Genomic DNA, 22,340 nt, shown 5'->3' with positions numbered 1-22,340 from the left:
AGTGCCATAGTCTATATACCAGCATACAAAGTTTATATACTTTCTGACATAATTAAAAAAAATTGCTTTCAATTTGTCAGGACAGAATTTAAGTTTAAACTAATTAGACCAAATAACCAAACAGCTATTAATAAGCTGCCAGTGTTTTTGTTCAAATAACTGTTTGGCCGTACTTCTTAAGGATCTAGGCAAAGAAAGTTTAAGTATGGCTAAACATTCAACCTAGTTATTCCTGTCAAATTTTTAGCATTTAAAAATTATCAGATTATAAATCAGCCTGCAGAAAAAACCTTATTTTAGTTACCATTTAGCTTCTTTCCAAAATAACAAAAGATTAAGAAGTACGATACAGAAAAAAGGTGGCCACAGCCTTCAAATGCTATTTAAAAGTCCTGCAAATCATGGACTTCAGGCAAAACATTTACCATATTCCTACGCAAAAAAGGTTTGGGCTTTCATTGCAAAGCATCCAGAAGTTTGATAATCCATATTATTTCTACCAATGCATTTTATAACTTCTAATTAAAAAGGAAAAATATTACTAAGAGAATGGTATTTGTACTATATATTATTTTAAACATGGTCTTTTCCTGTATTTGAGAGCAGACAGCAGACAGTTGTACATAATTGCCCATGTTTCTGATCACATACACATACGTGAAGTGCACAATGTTTTTTGCAAATGTTTCTTCTGTTCATGAGTAGATTTTAAGAATCTTAACCAGGCTACTTCTACAAAAGGTTTAGCTATTTGGAAGATAGTAAGAAAATGAAAGTATTTTTTTCAAAACTCAAGGAAAGAATATATTAATGAGAGCAGAATATTGGCTGATCTATTTCAGTATCAAAACAATCTATTTATGAACAGGATTAATCATGTAAATACTAAGTAACTGTTCCCACTGTTGACACCAACACTGGAGTTTCATTAATCTCAAGAACTTTTATAAATTCTTCCATCTCAAATGCAGAAAGGAAAAATGCATAGACTACAACGTTGATAGGCTTTCTGGATTCAACACTACATTTTATCAACAAGTGCCATTTTTTGGAACACAACCTTGAGTAAAATGCGCTTTTATTAGTCAAGTATATTTTAGAGAGTTGCATCCATTTTTCCCTTCATGAAATGACAAAATAGTATAAGAAAACTATTCCAAGACATGAGCAAGAAAGAAAACATGACCACTTTGTCCTATGGCATTCTTCATCTGTTACAGAGACACAGAGTATCGCAGATCTGAGCTTCACCGCAACACACCACTCTGGCTCCTGTGTTACCAGCACTGCAAGATCTTAATAATACTCTCATCTTACTGTTTAGCTTTAAACACCAATTTCCAGAAGATCTGAAAGCAGGAATCTCTATGACAGGTCCTCTCAAAAGTATACATATTCAATACAGGAATCTTATTTACTGGAATAGCATATCACAGCAGAGCCTGCCTGTAGTCTGGTTTCTGTCTCTTGCAAAGCCCATCTCTGAATGCAAAGAAGAACGTCTAACCTCAGACACACACACAGATGTGGAGCTCTACAGCTTGGTGGAGCTCTACAGCTTGGCAGACCTCTGCATCTAACTCTTGCTGATCAAAACTTGTGAATTTGCAAATAGTTATACACACAGTTAAGGCTAGACACATTTTCACATGGACTCAGGGGCATTTTCACCCCCCAAAGGTGCCTACAAGTGTTTCTCTATTCCTCCTGTAATGTTTGAAGCAGCGCACAAGTGCCAGAAAATCCTCTGGAAGAGGACTGCATTGTCCTACCATTAGACTGAAAAGTCCCTGGACATCTGTGATTCCTAGTCTATAAAAACAGTTACTGCTGAGAAAATACATCGAAGAACTCTGCAAGAAAAAATTCACTGGATGATATTTATAATTATTAATAGCGGCAACAGACATTAGCTCATCAAATAATCCTATACCCGGTAAGAACTTTTTTTCCCCTCTCAATAAAGGTAAAAACAGCATTTTTATTTATATAGTTTAACTTTTTTTATTTTTTTAAAGGTTTGCTTCCAACCACAATTGATAACAGAATAAAAATATTTGTAAGTTTACATAGTCTTGGCATTATGTATTGTCTCTGCATCTCTGAAGACCCTCAGGCACATCAGGAGCTGGAAGAAAAGCTCTAGATTTTGCATATCAACTCAAGGAAAGAAAATTGTCTCTTCACAGTGACATGAATCAGGCAACACTTCCATCCAGTCCAGCAAATCAGAAAAACTAGGAGTTTTTTTTGTTTAAGACAAATAATCATCATTTGACCAGCAATAAATTTTTAGCTGGACAAGATGCTTTTGGTATCCATTACTCCCTGCCTTCCTAAGCCGACATTTAAAGTTTTTTTAATTTGTGAAGTAAATTCCCTAAGGGCTATCCTGCACTTTAACAGACAGATTTTATTAATTGAGAACAACAAATCACTTGCAGAAAATAATCATAACGTAGGAAAGGTCTAGGCAGAGCTGTACTCTGAAAACCTCTTTGTAATTGTAGCCTCTTTAGACAGGCATAATCAATTAGAAGTGGTCTGATTTTAACCAGTTGCAGGCTCATTACATTGCATTCCCATTTCTGTTGATGAAAATCAGTTTCAGCCTGTGGCCTGGAACTCATATACAGCACTTCCTGGGGCCTCTTAGATAAACACATCAAGAAACAGTTTTATTTGGATTTGTCCTTCACCCTTTATTCATTGAAACAATTTTACAAATCAAGATTAGAACAGAGAAAAATTGGCTCATAACCAGAGATACACATATATGAGTAAAATATTTAATCTCAGAAAAGTATAAAGCTTCAGTTAATAATCATTCCTTGAAAACATTTAAATGGGAGACTCCAAACATTCATTTTCAACTGATGAGTTCAGTCTTTCTCTTACTGTGTCATGGGACACTCAGTTTCTATTTAATATAAACATATTACTCCTTCCTTTCAGAAGAGCTTCTGCCTGTGATACATAAAATTGTCCCTAATGTATCTTGAAGTTTTCAAAACAGTATTTCTAGTCTAAGCTTTTATTCTTTGTAGATACTGCCTGCAATATGTAATTTTAAACCTCTGCAGGAATGAAACTTTTAAGCAAGACAATACTAAATGAACTATCCTCGAGCAGAAAGAATCTGCAAAAATAATTGCTTCCCTTCTGCAGAAATTGTACCTTACAGCACCCAGGTTCGGTACAGTCCACATAAGCTTTGAAAAATAATTAATTCACTACAGTCAGTAAATCCAGCCACAGCATGGTGCAGTCCCTCAGGCTCAAAGGGCTATTCACAAGTCAGGGGCATTAAAATAAAAGAGGGGATTTTCCTGGTGTGAAGAGGTCTATAAAAGCCTTTGCAAATGTGCAGCAATTGTTTAAAAACCAAAACAGACAAAAAACCCAAAGATAACTGAAACAGGAAAGAGACTGATAAAGGAAATGCAATGCTCACTAAGTAAGCAAAATGAGGAGCCCTTGCCTGGAATACTGGCTGTTCCTTCGTAAAAGAAAATACACAAATAGAGCTGAAGGGTGAGTGATAAGAATAAGAGAAGAGGAAAAAACCTTCATATGAAGAGAATACAGAAAGACCAGAATGATTCATACTACAAAGGAGAATAACGGAGCTAGAGGATCATGATTTAAAAAGGTGTAAAAATTAATATTCCAAAGAGGACCTATCTTTTAAAAAGGATTCAAAGTAAAAGGGTGATGAGCCCAAATATGGTTGAAGCAGGCTCTGGGGTCTGTTTTTGCTTATTTTGTAAGTATGATACACAGTTAGACTTTTTAATGTACTGCAAAGGATAATCACTAAGGCCAATGGCATATGAGGACTTAAGAAACTTTATTTCATAGATTTAATAAAAATAAATAAATATACATTATAATAACTATTTAACCCAAAAATACATTAAAGACTCAAGAAAAAATTTATTCCTAGAGATATGTTATAGTGAAACTGCTTTATATAAGGTAGTGCATTCCTTCCTATAAAGCATGTGGCCCTTACCTAGTCACCAACAGTGGCCAATACCCAACAGAATGAGGCCTATAGGGCAACATTATCTGGAAATTTCCTTTACTGAACAGTATATCTTGACACCTGAGATACATGAGAGAGGAATGACTCTTCAGAGAACATGAAAGATCAGATTCATCTCCTGGAGTGCCCGATAACCCCAACCGTCATCCCCTGGTCTAGTGGAAGTCACCTATCACATACTCTCTTATGTCCGTACTCCTGCTCTAAGGTCTAGATTCTCCATCCTCCTGTTTGAAGAAGTTAATTTCAGACACGTTCATCATCAACCTGCTTTCCTAACAACTATCACTATCTGATCTGTACATTCACAAGAAATCACATCAATAGAAGAATGGAACTACTTCTACCAAAGATCTAGGGAAAAAAAAAGCGAACATAATTGGTTTTAAAAGTAAGAACAGTGCCCACAACATGACTATCTGAAATAAAGAACGGTTCCAAAGACTTAAATGCAGTGTTAAAATCAGACATTAAGAATTTTAATGAAATGACAGAACTGTTCTTTAATTGCTTTCCTGGACTGACAAGGTAATTTATTACTCACTTGTTCCTAAGAAATGAACAAAACAGGCCCATAAGGAAGCTAGTTACAGCTGACTGAAAATGGCCTACATGCTGCCACACTTGAAAGGGTATCCCTTCCTTCATACCTTTGTTTTTCTTATTGTTTACAGCTTGGTTTGTATTGTTGCAAACTATACTCTACAACACTATCACTGATATTTCTGACTGGTCCTTCAAAAAATTCACAGTGATAAAGAATCAGAATAAAAAAAGGAACTGAAAGAAACTAACAGTTATTTCTTATTAAAACTTCTGAACATGAAAAAACACTTTCTCTGAAACACTTTCAAGTGTCACATGAAGGAAGAACATCTCTGTGGTTTTCTGGAAAGGTAAAGTAGCAATATTCCAGGGTCTGGATTTTGTTTGTATTTACAACCTTGGATCAGAAAAACATTTTGGAACATGGAGAGGATCTTTTTTGTTGTTAGCCATTCTAGGACTAGGAATACTGCAAGATCATCTCTTCAAGCTTTGACATGGAGCCATACCTCATTCTTCTCATCAACAAAACCCAGGACTAGCTCTTCAGAAGGCAGAATAGAGGGCACTTTTACACAAAGCAGCTAAAGGACTCTAGGATTCAGTAGATACCCTGAGTGCAAGTAATATACCATTGTTTCTCCAGGTTCAACAGAGCTCAGAAGTAGATACAGATATTCCAACCCATTTATAAAACCACATTTGACTTACCTTGCTTTTTACACTTCCCCAGGTGAGTACTCAGCATCACAAGGACATCAAGATAGGCAGCTCTGGTCACCAGACAAGGATTTAGCCTAAAAAAAACCAGAAAACCAAATTTCTAAAGATTAAATCCTTATAACATTATGCTCAGAAACAGCAGTGAAACACATCAGCTTGGTGTGTCTATTTTAATTAATGAAGATCAACTACTGGTCAAATTAGACTGCATATGTAAAATAATTATGCCAAGTTACCTAAGCTTCACTTCCTGGTCCATTCCAAATGAGAGTCTCCCTTGCAAACTGAGTGTTGCCAGTTTGCAACACCCTTCCTCCTTCCAGTCCACCAAATCACAGCTTATACATTTCATTATTATTGGATGAAACAGCTTGCCCCGGCAATTAGTGTGTCTTTGTTTTGTTTTTAGAGAAAGTGTGTAACTAAATGCATTAACGAAAAGAAGTCTTCAGGTCTTACTGTTACAGCTCATAAAAGAGAAACTTCTTTTCAAAGGTACCTGTTACACCTTTTTAACAGCCATAGCTCTCTCACTGTTTTGATGAAGACCATGCATGTTTTTAAAATTACGTATATCTTTTCCCAGACAAGAAAATTTGGGATTTTGTGTGTGTAATGCAATTGGTAATTAGCTACTTTCTTTTCTACCTCTTCAAATTGCAAGTGATAGATATTTACTTTCTCTTCAATTAGAAAACTAAAATTAGGTTAACAACTTAATTTTTCTTTGCATTGTTATCACTCTGTGTTTCAGCCAAGAAATTTTTTTTTAAAATATAACTTAGAATGTGAACAAACAGGAAATGTAGTTCAAAACATAGAAATTATTTTAATGAGCCCAATGGGACTTGTACTAAAACAAAAACTTTTAGAATCAAGCAGCACAAGCTTAAAGTATGACTAATTCTGTTCAGTATTTCATTTTTATTTTATCTGGCACTGTCTTTGTATGCTTATCTTAATGTCTGAAACTCTTTCAAAAAATTGTTAATTAAAAATGTTCCAACAAACATTGTCAACCATAGCATCTTTAAAATTCAAGGAAAAAACCTTTTTCAAATAAGATATGTGATCAAGACATAAAATGCAAGGTTTGAGGTTCTTACATAGTTTCGCAGTTGTATTTGCCTATTGAGAGCTAGCCTATGAACCTGTTAAAAAAGAGAACTTTAACCAGAAACATTGCTCTCACCTTCAGTAATAAATTCTGCAATAAGCCCAAAGGACTTATGTTTTCTTTTATGGCCTACAATATTAGGCATCCATGTAATACACAGTAGACTACATACTACCAGGATCTCTCTTTTAAAGAGTTTTATTCTCCTTTTGGACACCTTCTTAGTAGGGAAGTAGTTTAGATTCATAGCTCTGAAACTTCTCCATGCTTCCTTCCTACCACTTTCCTTAGCACAAGAGCTAAAAGCCTGCCTGCTGAGAAGATGCACATCAGTTAGAACTGATGCCATAAGAAGCCAAAGCAATTTTAATATGACCTATTTCAGAAGAATTGTATTAGGCAGACTTAATTTCTATCCACCTTGGCTAAAAAAAAAATCTCTTCTGTATCTTGGGCATCCAGTTGTTGCCTAAGTTGTTCTTCACAAATCTTTGTGAAAACACCACCAAGAAATACAGAGTTAGGAGCTCAACCCATGAGAAAACAGAGTGACCAATCAGTCAAAGGCTTAGAAGAAAAAAAAACCCACAAGAGGCCTCTCACAAGTACTCATAAAATGGATTAAAGCAGCCACAACAGACTTAAGATGAGGAACATAATGCCTACTGCAGTACAGCTCCCTTGAAAAGTGGAAGACTTGCTTATTATTCCATCTTTCCAGTGGAAAGAAAATTTCCAATGTACAGACTGTGCCTTGAGAAAAACATGACTGATGCAACCGTTACTGAAGAAGGGGCAACAGCAACACTGACGTGGTTTTTTATTCTGGTCCAGCTTTTAAGCACTTACCACTTCATTTTGAGTATGTACATACACATGTTTTGATTTTGAAATGAGACTTTGCTATCATAAAACGTGCCAAACGTTTGTTCCTGGCTGGTTCCGTTGCTCTGGTGATGCTAGTGAATTCTCATCCATATGCGCCAGACAGACACAACAGGAAATTCAGTTTTCCAAAAACAAGAAATTTCAGTGTTGTTCAGACTGTAGCAGAAAGCTCAGTCTTGAAGACAATCAAACTGTGATTTACGTAACAGACCTGACAGCCAAAAATCACATGCTGAACATTTCAAATGATGGACTGCACAGTATTTAAGATGACTTGTTCACGCAGAACTTCAACAATGAGAGTGGGAAGAGTACAAAATGTTTCTTTTTTAACACAGATATCCAAATAAAGTGGTGTTCTCATAAACAAGATTTGAGGAAATCTGTCTCCAAACAAGAAAGTCACAGCAGTAGCAAAGGTGGGAGCTCCAGACATCTGGAACAGCATTCATTTTCTTTTTGTCCAAAACCCAAAAATTATTTTATCTCCCTTCCAACAAGGATATTAATGGAAAAAAATAGATCATATGCTCACTCCAGATGATAAACTGTATGTGACTCTGAACGGGGGTAGAGTTAGAGATGTTTAGAATTCTCATATCTAAGTATATATCCACACAGCAATGAAAAACAGGTATCAAAACAATATTCATACTGTTACACACATATACCAATAATAGGCTAGTGATGTCAGGACAGAGATCCATACCTGATTAAAGTAATGCTTTATCTACTTTAGCCAATAGGTTGGTGTAACAACAGCACATTTGGAATTCAAAGAGCTATCACGAAAGATCCAATGGACACCCTACATACTGTGCCAGATGCATTAAACCAAAATTTTCAGAAGTTAAACTTGTTGGTTTTGCTTCTGCTTGGATACAGAGTTTATAGCCAGCCTACTCCAGGAATCTCACTGCATTGAGAAGCTTACCCCTCAGTTTCTAGCACTCCCTCATGATGCTTTAACTTCAAGCTTGACTGTCCAGGTGGAAATGAAAATCAGGTCACAGGCAACTGCTAAGTTAAATTTCACTAACAGCCAATACTGCAGAATATTTCAACACATCTGACTGAAGAGAGGTCAAAGGCTGTCTGCTCCAAGTAACATGTAAAAGGCAAGCACTGTCACAGACTTGACCTGCCAGGCAGGACAGGAAGGATTACTACTTAGCAAGCACAAGGCGAAGAAGAAATATGTTTCTAATTTAATCAAGGAGAATGAAATTATGACAGGAGGAGCTGCTGTGTCCCTACTAGATCATCCAATGAGAAAAGGCTAAGAGAAAAGAGAATTGGGATTGTTCAGCCTGGAAAACAGAAGACTTCAGGGTGACCTAACTGCAGCCTTCCAGTACCTGAAGGGAGCCTACAAGAAAGATGGAGAGAGACGTCTAACAAGGGCATGTAGTGATAGGACAAGGGGGAATGGCTTCAAACTGAGAGCAGTTTAAATTAGATATTCAGAAGAAATTCTTTACTGTGAGAGTGGTGAGGCACTGGAACAGGTTGCTTAGAGAAGTTATGGATGCCCCACCCCTGGAAATGTTCAAGGCCAGGTTGGATGGGGCTTTGAGCAACATGGTCTAATGGAATGTGTCCCTGTTCATGGCAGGGGACTTGGGACTAGGTGATCTTTAAGGTCCCTTCCTTTATTTTATTATTTTAGGTAGACACGGTTGAACAGTAGAAAATATGAAAACACAGGAGCCAGTTTCCATACTATTGACACTTCATAGCAGATTTCTGGATTAGATCCTAAAATCCTGGCCAATTTCTTATCATTAATGCTGAACAAGTCATTGGGGATAGGACAGTCAGACCTCTTAATAATTGCATTTTCAATTCTGGCATGTTAATATAAAATTAGAGAAGAGTTCAAGTCACTTGCAGGAAGAAACCTTCTGTTCGACATTAAGAGTCTAGGGATTCTTTTCAAAGAAAAAAGTTAATGGAACCAAACAGTCTGTCAAAATCCACAGGCTCCTGTTCAAATGCCTATGAAGAGGCACTTACAGAATATAATATGACCAGAGTAACAATAAGCTATTTGTTTTCAACAAGGAACTGCCTGGTAGGTGAATCAGGAAGCATACCCTGCAGGAGATATTCCCTCTCTGTAGATGTAAATCAGACTGGGCAGGTTCAGAAGCTCCATGTGCAATACTGGGGGTTGTTCCAGCTGGCTTTGGCTACCTGCAGTAGCGCCAGGACCGCTTTGATTTCTGCTCTGCCTTTACCTCCTTTAAGAACCACTGACTGCAGCTTACGTCTATGTAACATGAAATCAATCCTAGACTCTCACAGTTTGAAGCTCTACAAATATTATTTTTTAAATCTTTGATTCACCTATTATAGTTAAGTCATGTTGAATTTGAGGTAATCATTGGTTTGCTTATTTTGGATGGCAGATCTGACGCAAACCAAAATGGCATTTATTGAAGGAATCAGCAATATGTGGTCACAGACCTCCCGTGCACTTGGCTCACACACATTGTTTCAACTCTATCAAGAACACATGGCTTAACTTCCAAAATTAAGTTTCTTCTGTATTACTGTTTAATTTAAAGAAGATCCACATTAATGACTTATGAAGCAAATTATCTTCTCTTCCAAGGGAAAGGTGCAAAGGAGCAAAGAACATGGAAAGCTCACACATTTGGCCTCAATTCTGTCAGAACACTGTGAAAAAGCTTTAAACAAACTAAATAGGCAATCTCTTGCTCCTCTAACCACGAAGGTTTGCAGAGGCCCTTAAACAGCATTTCTACTCATTACAGGGCACCACTTATAACCACATAGACTTCTGTATACAAATGAAGATGCCAACACACCTTTATGTATAGCAAATACCAAAGCATTTTGAGGCACAACTCAACATTCTCAGTATCTTCTAAAAACCCCCTGTTTTCAATGACACTAAGTCAGATGACTTAAAAAGCTGACAGCTATTTTCTCCTGGCTCGTTCCTCTTTTCCCACCTCACTTCAACATGAGCAACAACAACTGTAACATTAATTTCTTGCATTTGTTACATAAATAATACAGATACAAGTTAGTGATTATGAAATCAAAGCTGTTCGTGTTAATGTTTATTACATTAGGTTTTGGTTATTCTAGAAATTCAATGTTTTCCAAAGAGGTAGTTTATTTTGCTCATATTTTTCCTCCTTAGGAAACAGATGTTGGAAAACTATTAGCAGAACAAGCACTATTTAATATACAGCAACTTACAATATTTACTGAACATTTAACAACAAAAATCAAAGCATATTTCATCAAACTCTCAATAAGGACTTAAGAAATTTCAAATGCAACCTGACAATCAATGTCTATTAAATAAAAATCCATAACATCTCTTGTGAATTATTTTAGCTACAGGTACCTTAGTGTAGTTACCTGTCTTGGGGATACCTTAAACCTCTTGTAAAAGGTCTCAGAAAAGCTGTGTGTTTTGCAGTCTCAAAGCTTTTAGAGAAGTCTGAAAGATTCCAAATCTTCCAGCCAGTGCTGCTCTATGAATCTTATTAGCTACTAATCTTATTTAACAAATGGGAATATAACTTTAATAAATAACTAACCAAATAGAATTTCCACATAGTAACATGTAACATGTACATCACTGTTTTGGTCACAGTAAAGCAATATATAATTACACATAGTGTCAGACAATACTATTTTTAATACAGTGTTTAAATGACTGTTAGCCACTTTTAATCTATTCACTCAGATTGGTTACTCTCAGCCCCGATCTTTAAAAACTGATAACAAGATTTGGATAATGAATCAAGTTAATGTAGAACTCCAGTCAAAATTATACAACTTACAAAGTCACCTAAAAATCCTTGTATTTTGGCCAAAAATGTCACGACCCACTCTTAAGTGTCAGGGTAAAGAAACCAGAGCTGACAAGATTACAAGGGCAACCCTTTCAAAGGCCAATTCATGGCTGCTTTGCGAAAAAAAGAATCATCCTTCTGACTTGTATGACTGTTTTAATTTCAATTTCCAAAGTGATCAGTTAATTAAATGAACTGCCTACTTCCACTCTGGTCTTTAATGAAAAAGTCACTTTTACTGTAATGCTGGATATTTCTGGAGTGTTTGGAAAGGCCAAAAAAGACTGAATTTCCCAGAAGGAAGACCTTTTCCTGTAACTAAAGTTATCAGTACCATTTTAGAAAAAGTCCCATATTAAAAGAAAACTTGTGATCACTAAACACGGCTCCATTCTTCTGGTTAAATAGCATGTTATTGTCAAAAAATTTTATATTTCACCTGGCAGAAAATAAATCAGCTTGCTGGTGATAAATTTAAACCCCAAATTCTCCTACTTTCTAGCCACCAATATTCTGTATAGTTTTTGACTCCAATAGATAAACTGGTTTCCTGAACATCATATTCAAGTTAATACGCAGGGTGCTATTGCACAAGTTCTTGTATTTCTGAACTTTAAAAACATTTCTGATAAGTCAAAATTTTACAAACAATTGAGGCTGGAATTTCACCTTTTGCTCTACAAAAACACAGGAAAGAATTTTGACTAAGTCCAACATGTCCTAATGCCAGCTAGTACTTGGGGCCAGGATCTATACAACTTCCTATTTGGAGTTTCCCAGTCTGCCTTTGTCTTCCATAATCTTAGCTTTTCAGTTTGGCACACTGACAACTACATTTTAGGTTTGCAGTATATCTTCCTCTCCCTATCAACTCCCAGTGTAGTCCTTGCTGAAAAATGGCAAATCTCTGAAAAGCATTCCTACTCATGGAGGCCAGATTCTTCTGATATGTGACCTACAATTTTGTCAGCTAAAATATCTTCTACGTGCACCAAGAACTGCATCATCTGTTACATCTGAGTCTTCATACAGTCAACTCTACATAACCCTTAGAGAAATATCCATAGGGAGTTTTATCCTTGGAGGGTTGCTGATGAACCAGGCCAAGCTGGCTGTACTGACCACATTTTACCTGCAGATGACTTGTCATTTATGGAGGCGACAAAGCTTATGGAAATCACTCCTACATATACAACGAGTGGCTGATTAAAAGATTAAATCTCTCAGGGTTTTGGTTATTAGCTTTCAAATTCTGCAGTATTCTAAAGACTGAGGTTTTTGGGGGTATATTTGTTCAGAAGGCAGCCTTCATATTTTAATCTATTTTCTCTCAGAGTCCACATCTGTAGCACTCAATCAACATGCATGGCCTTGCTCCTGTCTTCTTGAGGGGACATTAATAATGGATTTAATTATTAAACTTTGTCCATAGCATTTTTAACCATGTAATACAAAACCAGCACATCAGTGAACATCACGGCCAACAGACCTACATCTAATGGAAAGCATTTAAAAAAATAATAATGAAGCCTGCACTACCAAGTAATCCTTGCTGAGTTCCTGGAAGTGCAGGAACACCTGCACAGAAATAGGAATACAAACATCGAGTAACGGTGCATCTGCTTGCCCACTTGGTGCTGCTGAGACCTTCTCGGAGTAATTACCGTGTGCACAGTACCCCTCACTTGCCTATTCTATAAGGACAGGTCATCCAGCCTTATAGCAGGTATTTTCCCCAAAGGGAGTTGCTAGTCTGGTGATTTATGTTTTTCTACCACCTCCAAAGCCAGACTATTACGTTGTTATTATTTTCCCTAATCTCTGTAAAGGCAGAGATTTTATTGCTTCAAAAAGGAGCTGCACAAATTATTTTTTTTTTGTGATACCACCGAAAACATTCTGAGTTTCAGCTATTAAGAAAAATTAATTTGTGCTCTGGTTGTCCTTGGTGAAGGATACAGAAAGACTGTGTTTTGTTGGTGTTGTTTTTAGCATACCTGATTGATAAAATAATCCTGTCTCTTCTTTTTTGTTCTCTTAATGAGAACCTCATGTGATTCCTCAGCAACATCCTAAAAACCTCAGAGGTCAAACTAATTCCATGTGCAAATTTAATAAATTTTACACAATTAACATCAGGGGGCTTACTTATTAAGAACAAGCTATGAAAACTCCTATGTTTATTTAATAAAAAGCATTTTCAGATATGAATGAGGATTTATGTCCAAAATCTGTAATAGTACATAGTTCGTGCCTTCTCTGAATGTTGTACTAAGTGGAGAGAAACATATTAAACAATCTTATCCAAATCTTAATATTCCTGGAATATTCATATTTGAGTTAGGAGTATACCTATGAACCCAAGTCATAGACTATTTTATCTTATGCAAAGTACATCTTAAACTTCAGCCTTAAGTTCAAACATCTCACTGATACCCGAAGTGGGTGTTCCAAAACATGCAATCACCAACTATCTAAATAAACAGTTTGTAGCTGTGTTAAGGATACTGTTATCAAAACTGCTGAAAGAGTGGACTTGGAGCAGCACAGAAACCTAAATTAGCCAGCTAGAAGCACGTAAGAATTAAATTAATGCCTTCAAGAATACATTTGTGAACAATGACATGGTGTTATGACTCTGCTCTCAAAAGTAAAGACAAACGAGGCTAAACTAGGCCAATTAGTCAGAATGTTGCAGATTAATAAATTACTGCCAAGCACCTGATGTGCAGTAACTGTTCATAACGGTATGCTTTGCTCTCAGCTGGAACAGAACAACAAAAATTTCCCTTCATGTTTTGTGTGTGCAAGAATACACACATGAATTATTGCTCCAGCTGACAGAAAGTTAACTTTTCAATGTGAAACCTGGTAAATAGATTTCTAAAGAGCAAAGCTCAGTTATTAAAACTATTTTCAACTTTTGAACATAACTGTATAATGCATACAGACCACTAACAAACAAAGGTAATTAACTGCCCTTCTCAATGTGTAGGTTTTAAAGACAGAAATGAAGAAGTGGAAAAGTCAGAAAACAGGAAGATGCCAAAGGCAGACAGGGCAGTGGAAGGACAAGGATGTTTGTCTTGACGCAGTGGAAGAGGCAAGGGTACTACCTGGAGAGGACTCCTCTGCCAAGGAGGATGACCTCACATTCTCCTTAGTTCTTGGATTCTTGATGTTTTGAAAGTACAAAAACCCCCTTCCAGCTCCCAAATAAGGACTACTTCAAAAAATCACACAGAGGCTGCTAGCAAAGCTGCAGAGAGCTATGGGCATCTTGCACCTATATCTAGGTACGCCTGCATGTGCCACTGTTTTGTCTTTAACAGCCTGCTCACTAGAAACTACTGCTGTCTCTCCTAAGAGGCAGTGAGAAGAAAGGCATATTTAGGTTACAGTCTGAGCCATGAAGTCCTGAAATCACAACAATGCCTCCACATTCCTGCTTTGGCCTAAATGCATCTCACATGAAGTTCCTTCTAGAAAGGACCTAAGACTGGTCATCTGCCTATTGTCACTCACACAGTGCTGCCAAAAGTGGAGAGAAAAAAGGGACACTACAGGCTTGATGGAGTGCCATGGCCATCAACTTGATGAGTTACCATACTCTGTAGCATTATAAAATACCAGTGGGATTTCCCTCATTCAAAGCAGTCATAGTTAAATCATCCTAGAATCAGCCTGGAGAAAACTGAACAGCACGTATCTCAGTGAACAGTGAACCTGGTTTTGAGCCTGAGCCTGAAATAACTTTTGCATGTATTTGTTGTGTGAAGTCGAATCTTGTGCCCCTACATCAGGACCTATTTGTATTTGAACAGTCCCATCCATAGAGAGCTATAAGCAGCAGCACTGCAGACCATGGGTTACGAACCTAAGTGCACACATGGCAGGCGGCCCATTCCACACGAACCAGGGACTCTTTGCAAAAGGCAAAGCCAGTTGGTTTTATACAAGGCTGTTCCACACAAGTTAGTTTCAAGAAAGCAGCCTTCTAAGAAGTAAGCTTTCCCAGTGCAGACAGGCTCTCAGCTCAGAAATGGCACATGGCTGGAGGTTAGCAGAGTTATGTTATTTGACTTCTGGCAGAACCTCAAAGTCTTTTCCCCCTCCTGTGGTCTTCAGTAAGAAGGAGGGCGGAAAAAAAAATCAAACTCAAAGTACTGGAAAGCAGTATCCTACAGCAAAGCTGTGCAATGACATGATTACACAAATTTTCCAATACCAATACTTTGCCATGCCAAAGGCTACAAATAAAACAAGAGAGAGATATTTCTGGGACTTCTGTACAACAAATTACCAGCTCCAAAGGCTGCTCTTTTAGCTTCCTGTATTTATGAAGCAGAAGACATCTAGAGTTAGTCTTGTAACTCCCTGGTATGCAGTTGAGCTAAAAACTACTTTTTTTTTTTTTCCAAATTCATATGACAGGGCTTTGAACTCTTTCAAAGGTTTAGCTTGATAAATTGATTATTTTTTGAAAGTTTTCACCACATGAATTTCCATCACTTCATTCCATCATCTCTGTTCTCCAACAAAGTAGATTTTATATATTTTTTTTATTTCTATTCTTCTCAAAACCCTCTGCACCTCCCATACATGAAAAAAATACAATGAACTAACACTGGTGTGAAGGTAGAGGAAAGCAATAACATTATTATACCAATTTAAACTAACAAACAGATTTATTCCAAAACAAAATAAAAAACACCAAGTGAAGTATAAACCTGCAAACGTCATGAAAAGATTCAAACATCACCTTGAGAAATGGATGGAAGGCAGGTCTTATTCACCAAAACATCAAAAATGGAAATACTGTTTCTAAATACACAAAAAAGTTAATGTTTTGAAAATGTAAAAAAAGCTGAAAAGAAAAAGCAACCATGTGCCATTAGAGAAGTCTGCCTTCACAACAGACAGAATATACCAGTTGAAAAAGTGAATGCTTTATGAAATTCAATTTGGGGAATGTGACCCACTATTTTATTCTCAAAAGGAAAATCAGGTCTTGGAGTGGGGAAGGAAGAAATTAATATATTACAGGGAATGTGCAATAGCTTCTTGAACTATTCTACACCAATACATTCTGATGAAAGGAAATTACATTCAGGCACTGAAAAAAGCAAAAGAACTCCCAAACCAAAACCCAAACACAGAAAAAAACCCACCCAGTTCAGGAAACCACTGAAGAACAATAGTCTTTCCTACAGATACACATATAACAAGTAAGCTTCACTTTTAAGAACCACATATGCAATCCCAAATTTTTAAATTTAAGATTCTCGGAGAAGTTTGTTCCATAGTATGAAGTACATAGTTGAAAGAACATCAGCAAGAACTTTACAGAACTAGCACAGAAATGTGATTGAAAATTGATGTTTGGGAAAAATTTCCCATTTCCCCAGACTTGTGAACCATTTTCCTGTTAAATTTGAACTGGTTTTTGACTCATTTAAGATTAATAGTGAGTGCCTCTAACACCCTCTTTTCAAACAGTCACTGCACTACAATATTGGCAACATGTTAAATAATCTCCTTACAAAAAAGGCAGAAAAAGCAGATGGAGACCCATTATTTTTTCTCTGTTGTGCTCACTCTCTTTGCCTGAACAGAAAGAAGGTAAGAATGATGGCACACGGACCGAGGGTCCAGCCAGCTATCACCCTCTCGGACAGTGACCTGCAGCAGGAACATACCAAGAAGTTTAACAACATAGCAAGAATAAAGTGCTGGTTTACTGATACTCTCTCCTAACATCCAGAAACCCACACAAGCGGCCTTACTCAGTCTCACAACTCAGTTGCCAAGCAACCTCCTAATACTCCTTTAAAACAAGAAAAAGAGAAACCAACAACAAAACCCTCAAACCCCACCGCTGTTCACCTCCACCCAGCCAACTATAAACAGTAAAGCTGCACACTGAATGTGGGAGACTAAAACTACCAGAAAATACCACCTATTTCAATATCTTTTTTTTTTTGGTTGCTTGTTTTTTTATATGTTTGTTTTGCTTTTTAAATTACAGCATACTGAATACATTTATCTCAAGGAGAAAGTAAAGGGGCAAGCAAATAAGTTTAAAACTCATGTGGAAGTAAATTTGGCTAACAAATATCTCATGGATATTTTACTTGCCTTTTTTAGAGTTAAGAAAAAAAAAACCAGAAAGAAAAAAGAAAACACACCTTAGCTTCAAGTGTGCCTAAGGACCTACGGCTGTACAGACTCAGCAAGAATGATAATGTACATTAAGAGATAGAAACTCTTTTTGCAAATTTTAAAAACCCATTGCTTTAAGTTAGTGTTGCAAGCCTGTATGCTCATAATAAAAAAATTTACTATCTGGGGAGAAAGACATTTTAAAAAACTCTATGCATAGTATTAACTGCATAATGGAGAATGCAACACTATGAAAAAGAGGCTACAACAAACTGACAAAATAAAAATGTGCTAGACAGGGGGTTAATATTACACATACAGCTGTGGCTTTTTACAAGCAAGTGAAAGAGAAAATACATCTCTTAAGGAAAATACCTATACCATGCACTAGAATTTCTCAGAGATAACCTGAAAACATTTCCTTTCCAGAGATGATAAAAATAATAATGATAATTAAAAAAAGTCACTAGAAAAACAACAAAAGAGTCAGCATTAATATTACTGATGTATTAAAAGGGGCAGTTCTGAAAAAATACTTTGAAAATGTAGAATTTATTTAAAATCTGTAATGATCAGAGCCTGGCCCTTACATATTTGCTGCAAGAGAAGGAGGTTTGAATTATGAAGCTTGAGTATCTTTCTACTAAATTGGGTCTCCAATGTTTGGAGGTTTTTATCTTTCTAACAGTATCAATGGATTTAATCTAGTTACATAAATTACCATTCTCATTTAAAGTCTTAAATATGCTTATGATGAATCAAGTCAACAGATCCACCAAATCCACCATGATGTCTCCAATCAGGCAGAAAGCAGATGCACAGGAAAGGAAAGCATAAAAACAGTGACACTTGCCAAAACCTCTGTCTCAATCTTTAAGGTTGCTGATGAATTTCTGGACCCAACTGTGATGTTTACATACTCAGTAACCTCACTGGACTTTTCTTGCATGACTCTCTTAAATCATTGGTTAAAAATTCAGACAGGTTTAAAACCAAGGCTATCTTATATCATGGAGTTCCACAGCTAAACTAAAATTACATGAAAAATGTCATTATTTTGTTCCTTTACCTCTGCCATCTTGGAAGGGATGCTAATTTCCTGTCCCTTTTCTATGTGACTCATAGAATTAATTTTTTTCCATGTCATCCCTTAGTTGTTCCTTTTCCAGGATAAAATAAGAAATCTCAGGCTATTTAATCACTCCCCAGGTAGAAACTGTGCTATACTTGCTGTCAGTCTTTATGCTGCTTCTGATTCCTACTGTATCTTCTTTGCGATTTACACAATATTTGAACATACAACACAAATTAATATACAAACATAGGTGTGTTTTCTCCCCTCTTGGGCTTTACCAAGAACCAGAGCAATTTTTTTCAAACAAAAAATCTGCTCAGTCAACTGTTTCGTTCATGAGCATCAATTCACAATTATTTACACCAAGTTTTATGTGCCAATATCATCACTCTCACACTTGTGTAATTCTCAATGATCAACTCTATCTTGATTACCTGAACTCAGGTAACACTGATAGAAGACTTCTCAACCCACTAGACACCCCCCTTCTCCAAACCACTTATGATGTTGGTTTTGATGATCACAAAGAGACACAGGTTTTATCAGAGATCCGCACCAGGCTGTACTGGCAACCTCACTCCACGGTGCAAAATGTAGAATATTCCCAGTTATCTATCTATGCAAGGACTTGTGCTGTTTGTCCACAACGGATTCCTTCGAAGTTATGGGAGGGAATTCTCACAGGTAGGAATTCTCAAAAGCAATTGATGAGATTAAGTAGATTTCAAAAAGAAAAAGAGAGAAAGTAAAGAAAGTCACCTCAAGATAGATGAACTTAGGAAAAATGTTTCCAAAACTATCTTGGATTGTTTGTGGACAGCTAAATCCTTTTGATAGTTTAAAGAATTGCTATGATATTTTCCTACTAATTTTTTTGAAAGGTCAAAGTCAAAAAAATGGGAACATAAAAACCTTGTACATGGGCATATTTTTCTTAGCCAAGAAGAAACAGTTATCCTCAAAGTGTCTGCTTCTGTAGGAATTTTCATTCACGTTTTTTTTATTTAATGAGTGAACTACAATGTTTTTTCATCTTTACTTTTTCGATAAAAATCATCTTGATTAAAAAATCAGCAAGCCAGTTAGGCATCTAAGTTTTACATATTTCTAGAGAAATAAATGTGTCCATCTTGCTAAATAAAAATAAAAAAAATCAGTCAAGCCTTTCATATGTTAGTAAAATATGTGAATAAATCACAGATATTTTTTGTTTTATCTTACCTTTTAGCCAGCCATAGTTTGGTTCCCAAACAGGTAATGATGTCAGTCAGTCCCTGCTGAAAGTCCAAACTAACGAACTGTTTTGATTCTAAGTATGACTGCAGCAAATGAAAAACCTAAACAAATAAATAAAAAAAAATTAAAAAAAATTCGAAACTAGGGTTTCTAGCCACTGCTCTTCCTCCAAATAACCCTAAGATGAAACAGCCACCTGCAAAACGAACAACTGTTACTCAAGGAAAAGCATCTATTCATTTAGCCTAACAGTCGACAGGATCCTTAAATCCTTAAGTTGCCTAGTCTTTAAAATTCACTTTTCACAGTAATTGAACAGCAAAGCACAGAAAGTGCTGGAAGATATTAACCTCCATGAAGTGAATGAAGGTAGCAGGATGAACACCACTCCTCTGGCCCTTGCCAACTCAAGCATCCCTCAACTCTCAACTTTCTTGTGGTGCTGCCTGCTCACCAGTGCCAGCACAACTGCTTGTGGAGCACACTGGCAGCTTGGCACACTGGATGGAGTGGGGCTGGTTGCATCATACAAGTACAACCAGGGAGACAGGGAATACCATGAAGGAAAGAATTAAAGAAACCAGAATAGAAAACACAACCTGTAGCTTTCTAGTCAGACAGTTAACAAAACAAAAAGCTTCTGTTATTAAGGGACCACCCTTTGCTATTTAAAAACAGTTTTTTCCAAGTAGAATTGAATATATAGAAAAGTGTTAGGAAAAAAAAATTAGTTTAAAAAAAATGTATAGTAACCTAGATCATAAGCATGAAATGATAATATTGGATAATGAAAGAAAGCTGACACCAACTGCACAGTGGAGAGGGACTCTCTGAGCCCATCCTCTCTGCATGTGGGAGAGGGTGCATGACACACACTTCTGACACAAGTAACAACATCCATATAATGCCACTTAGTTTTTACGTTTACCATTAACATGCAAGTGAATAGGAAACACCTGGATGAGTTAATTTCTAAATGGAAAAACATGGAGATAAACAGTGCAGTACCGAAGCTTGAAGGGAAAGATCTTACTCAGGTTTAGGAGTTTTGCACATATATGCAGTTTAGAAGCTGGAATGGGAGGAACAGGGTGATAACGCTCCCTCCTCCTTTAACTTGTCTTACAGCCTCAAAACCTGAAATTCTGTTTGCTACACAGGTAAGTCATATTGATAGACAAGGCTTCTATGCAAATTAAAAAAGTACATCTGCCATTATTTACTGAAACTGGCCACATGTGGAATTTAGGAAGCTTTAGTGGTGTTTATCAGATCATTTCTGAAAATACATAGAAGAGCATTTCATAAGGAAACACTCTTAACGTGTCAGAGTATTAGCACTTCATACTTGCAAAGTGACAATTTAATGACTAATGGATCAAGCTGGGGCCTTCACTTCACTTTGGGAAAAGAAAAACCTTTGTATCCAGATTTTTACATCTCAGATCTTGGTTTCCCACATTCCAGCTGTCACTTGCTCCGGGGGTTATATTTTTTTGTTTGTTTGCTTGTTTTGGAAACACAAACACTGCCACATAGCATTAGCTTGACACAATTTCATCTGGGTTATTTTTTGTGAAATTATTCAAGTGGAAAAACAGCTGCAGTCATTTCAAATAAGCACGAAAACAGAAGAGAAGAGAGTCAAGAGTACCTAATCCATACAAATGTTGAGGCAGGCTCTAAACATTCTTCGGTGAAATAAATGCCTGTCTGACTGTCCTAATCCTGAAAACAGCCAACAAAGCAGATTCCAAAATACTTGTATGCAACCTCCTCCAGTGTTTCACCCTCAAAATCCAAGCTCTTGAGGTAAGGTGTTCCTTTCTGCTCCCACCCTTGTCTTCACGGTCCACAACTGTTCTCTGGACACTATTCAGTCAGTCCAGATTTTTTCCTAGTGAGGTACTTATGAAACATAGAGATCCCACTGGGGCCCTTTGACAGGAACAATGAAATAAACTCTTATCTCCCTTTGTTAGCAGGTGCGCTGTGGGCAAGACACATCCTGGAAAAACAACTTGTGCTTCTTTTTTTTCTAAATCTTCTGAAGTCCTCTGAACTGAACATCATTTTGTTGATGGTATCTTTCTAAAATGGCCTTTCCAAGATCTTTCTGAATTTTGATCTTTTTCTGCAAAGCACTTCACAAAAGTGCAAGCTTGCAAATATTTCAGAGTGCCACCAGAGATCTTTACCTTGAATATTCTTCTTTAGTCTGCTCTTGCCTGTGCAACTCTCTGCTTATTAAAATGGTTTACGTAAGTATCCACTCATATTAACCTTCATGAAAACCAACGCACCAAGTTGCCACTACTAATAGTTTCTCTGTATTTTTCATGGCTTGCCCTTAATGTCTGTTAAGTAATGGACACGATAGAAGAAAAAGAATGACAAAGGAAAATATATATGCAAAGGCTCTTCTTACTGCCTTTTATATCCTCTGCTAATTGAAAACCATTTGGTGCCTTAACCTTTCCAATTTTATTCTTCTCTGCTTGTGTTCATTTCCAGGAATGAGAACGGATTTACCTCTAAGCAATAATACAAAATCTGTTTCACAATTATGAAGGGGCTATCATATTTTTCCTAGAAGCTTAAATTAATTTAATCTCTTCAGCTTTGAAAACAACTCTCAAAGTGCCTCCCACATAAAGACAGAGGAAATCTAAGTAGCTTGATACTTCAAGCAAAAGGTCTTGAACG

At 36.7% G+C, this 22,340-nt stretch overlaps 1 protein-coding gene across 3 annotated transcripts in view; it reads right to left on the bottom strand.

The window, feature by feature from the left end:
- The window catches only part of THADA (THADA, armadillo repeat containing), a 168,588-nt gene that overhangs the window by 41,975 nt on the left and 104,273 nt on the right, over positions 1-22,340 (bottom strand). For all 3 annotated transcript variants that reach the window (XM_027681990.1, XM_027681988.1, XM_027681989.1), the window contains exons 30-31: positions 19,620-19,735; positions 5,306-5,391 (exon numbers count right to left, since the gene is read on the bottom strand). In XM_027681990.1, coding sequence (XP_027537791.1) covers positions 5,306-5,391; positions 19,620-19,735 — 202 coding nt within the window. The remainder of the gene's footprint in view (positions 1-5,305; positions 5,392-19,619; positions 19,736-22,340) is intronic.

Source organism: Neopelma chrysocephalum, unplaced genomic scaffold (genome assembly GCF_003984885.1).
Source record: "Neopelma chrysocephalum unplaced genomic scaffold, ASM398488v2 Primary Assembly neopelma1_61b, whole genome shotgun sequence".
Classification (NCBI taxonomy): Eukaryota; Metazoa; Chordata; class Aves; order Passeriformes; family Pipridae; genus Neopelma; species Neopelma chrysocephalum.
Note: the sequence above shows the minus strand (reverse complement) of the source record. Positions and strands in the feature narration are given on the sequence as shown.